The sequence below is a fragment of the Trachymyrmex cornetzi genome, unplaced genomic scaffold (genome assembly GCF_001594075.2).
Source record: "Trachymyrmex cornetzi isolate Tcor2-1 unplaced genomic scaffold, Tcor1.1 scaffold1383, whole genome shotgun sequence".
NCBI lineage: Eukaryota > Metazoa > Arthropoda > Insecta > Hymenoptera > Formicidae > Trachymyrmex > Trachymyrmex cornetzi.
The window spans coordinates 18,389-19,967 of NW_017295964.1; the positions used below are offsets into that span (position 1 = coordinate 18,389).

Here is a 1,579-nt window from a genome sequence, read left to right on the forward strand (position 1 = left end):
CCGCCACAGTTGTAGCAATTGAAGGTCTTACTTGATGATTCCTTGGCATCTTTTTTTACCTGCTTGGACGAATCTTCTCTGTTTTTTGTATGGTCCTTATTTTTAGCCGTTTTTCTATCTTGTATCAGTTTCATCCTCTCATAAGTGCGTAGACGTTCTTTGAAATCAATAAAATCCTTCGCCCCGTATAGTAGTATTTTGTTAGTTTCTTCGTCCATAATTCCATCAATCACATATTGTATGACAGATTCCTTGTCAATGGTACCTCGTGAAGCAAGTTCTTTCATCAGTAGGTAGTATTCTTGTACACTTTCTTCTTTCTTCATTTTTCTGGTTGCAAGCATCTTATGTAAGTCAGCGCCAGTGATTTTGGAACTGAATTCTTCCTCTAGCATTATCTTTAGCTTTTTCCAACTTTTGACCACTCCTTCACTTTGTAAAAATGTTTTGGCCGCACCTTTTAATAATTTTCTTGCAAAGATTAATTTCTGCATGCTATTCCATTCAAATAATATGGCTGTGTCCTCAAAGTCAGTGATCCAGCGTTCAACTGGATAGCTGTTGCTTCCATCGTACGGACTGTATCTTCTACGTCTTTAAAATGCAGAGCAAATTTAACCTTCTTTTTTCGTCTTTTATGTCTATCGTCTTCTAAGCAGCTATTGTCACTTACTGGTCCACTTTGATTATTACTGCTGTGTTGGGAAACATTATCATCTGTGTCCTCATTGTCTGCATCATCATCGTCTTCCCCGTCTTCGTCTTGATTATCTTGTGGAACAAGACTGTTGATGTCCATGAGTGCATGTATTACACGTGACCGTAACTCTTCTCTAGCACCAGTATAGTTTAGGCCTAGCAGATTACATATTGAGGTTAGGTCTCCAATGTTAAAAATATTAGAATATTCAAATTTCGTTCGATATTCGTCAGATTCATCTTGAAAAGTAAATCCAGAAAATTCTCGCAGTTTATGTCGACTAGTTCTATCTCCCTCTTTCTCGAATATCAACTTATATAATGCCTGTATTGCAGGACGAGATGCAGTTTTGATTTTGTCTCGTATTGACACAATTTGTCCTAGATTTTCCATTTTCGTCAGTTTATCGTCGTCGTATGTCGTCTTTATGCTTCCGTCTTTTTGTATATCGTCTTCACTTACTTTTTATTAAGCGATAATTCTTTCTCTTTTACCTTCTTATAGGGAAAGCAATGTCGTCGTCGTCGTCTTTATGTTTCCGTCACGTCTTTTTTGGAAAAACATATACATGTACAATGTTTCCCTTTTGAGGTTAACGTCGTCTTCTTCGTCTTTCTGCGTTGCAATCAGCGTTTTTCTCGTTTCGTACCGAGCGGACGAGCCCCCAATTTTGTAGGAATCTTTATTAGTACCCACAATTAGTTAAATGAAATACAGAGTCGGTAGCTGGAACCGTCGTTACCACGCAGCTTTTTAATAACAATGCCGTATCGCAAGAATAAAAATAATAATAATCATAAAGAAAAGAAACTCTATCTTAGGTCTAAGCGCAACGCCTCCGCGACCTCTATCGTTGAATAAGCGTACTACTTCCTACAT

General features: G+C 37.7%; 1 protein-coding gene across 1 annotated transcript; it reads right to left on the reverse strand.

The window, feature by feature from the left end:
• Window positions 1–481: 481 nt before the first annotated feature.
• Window positions 482–1,093, reverse strand: LOC108771056 (protein DEK-like). Its single transcript, XM_018522947.1, has one exon. It carries the CDS (start codon window positions 1,091–1,093, stop codon window positions 482–484), a length of 612 nt encoding a protein of 203 aa, XP_018378449.1.
• Between the last annotated feature and the right edge of the window lie 486 nt (window positions 1,094–1,579).

What these genes read in the sequence shown, in the direction of transcription:
- LOC108771056 (XM_018522947.1), bottom strand. Translation starts at nt 1,093, where the DNA reads ATGGAAAATCTAGGACAAATTGTGTCAATACGAGACAAAATCAAAACT.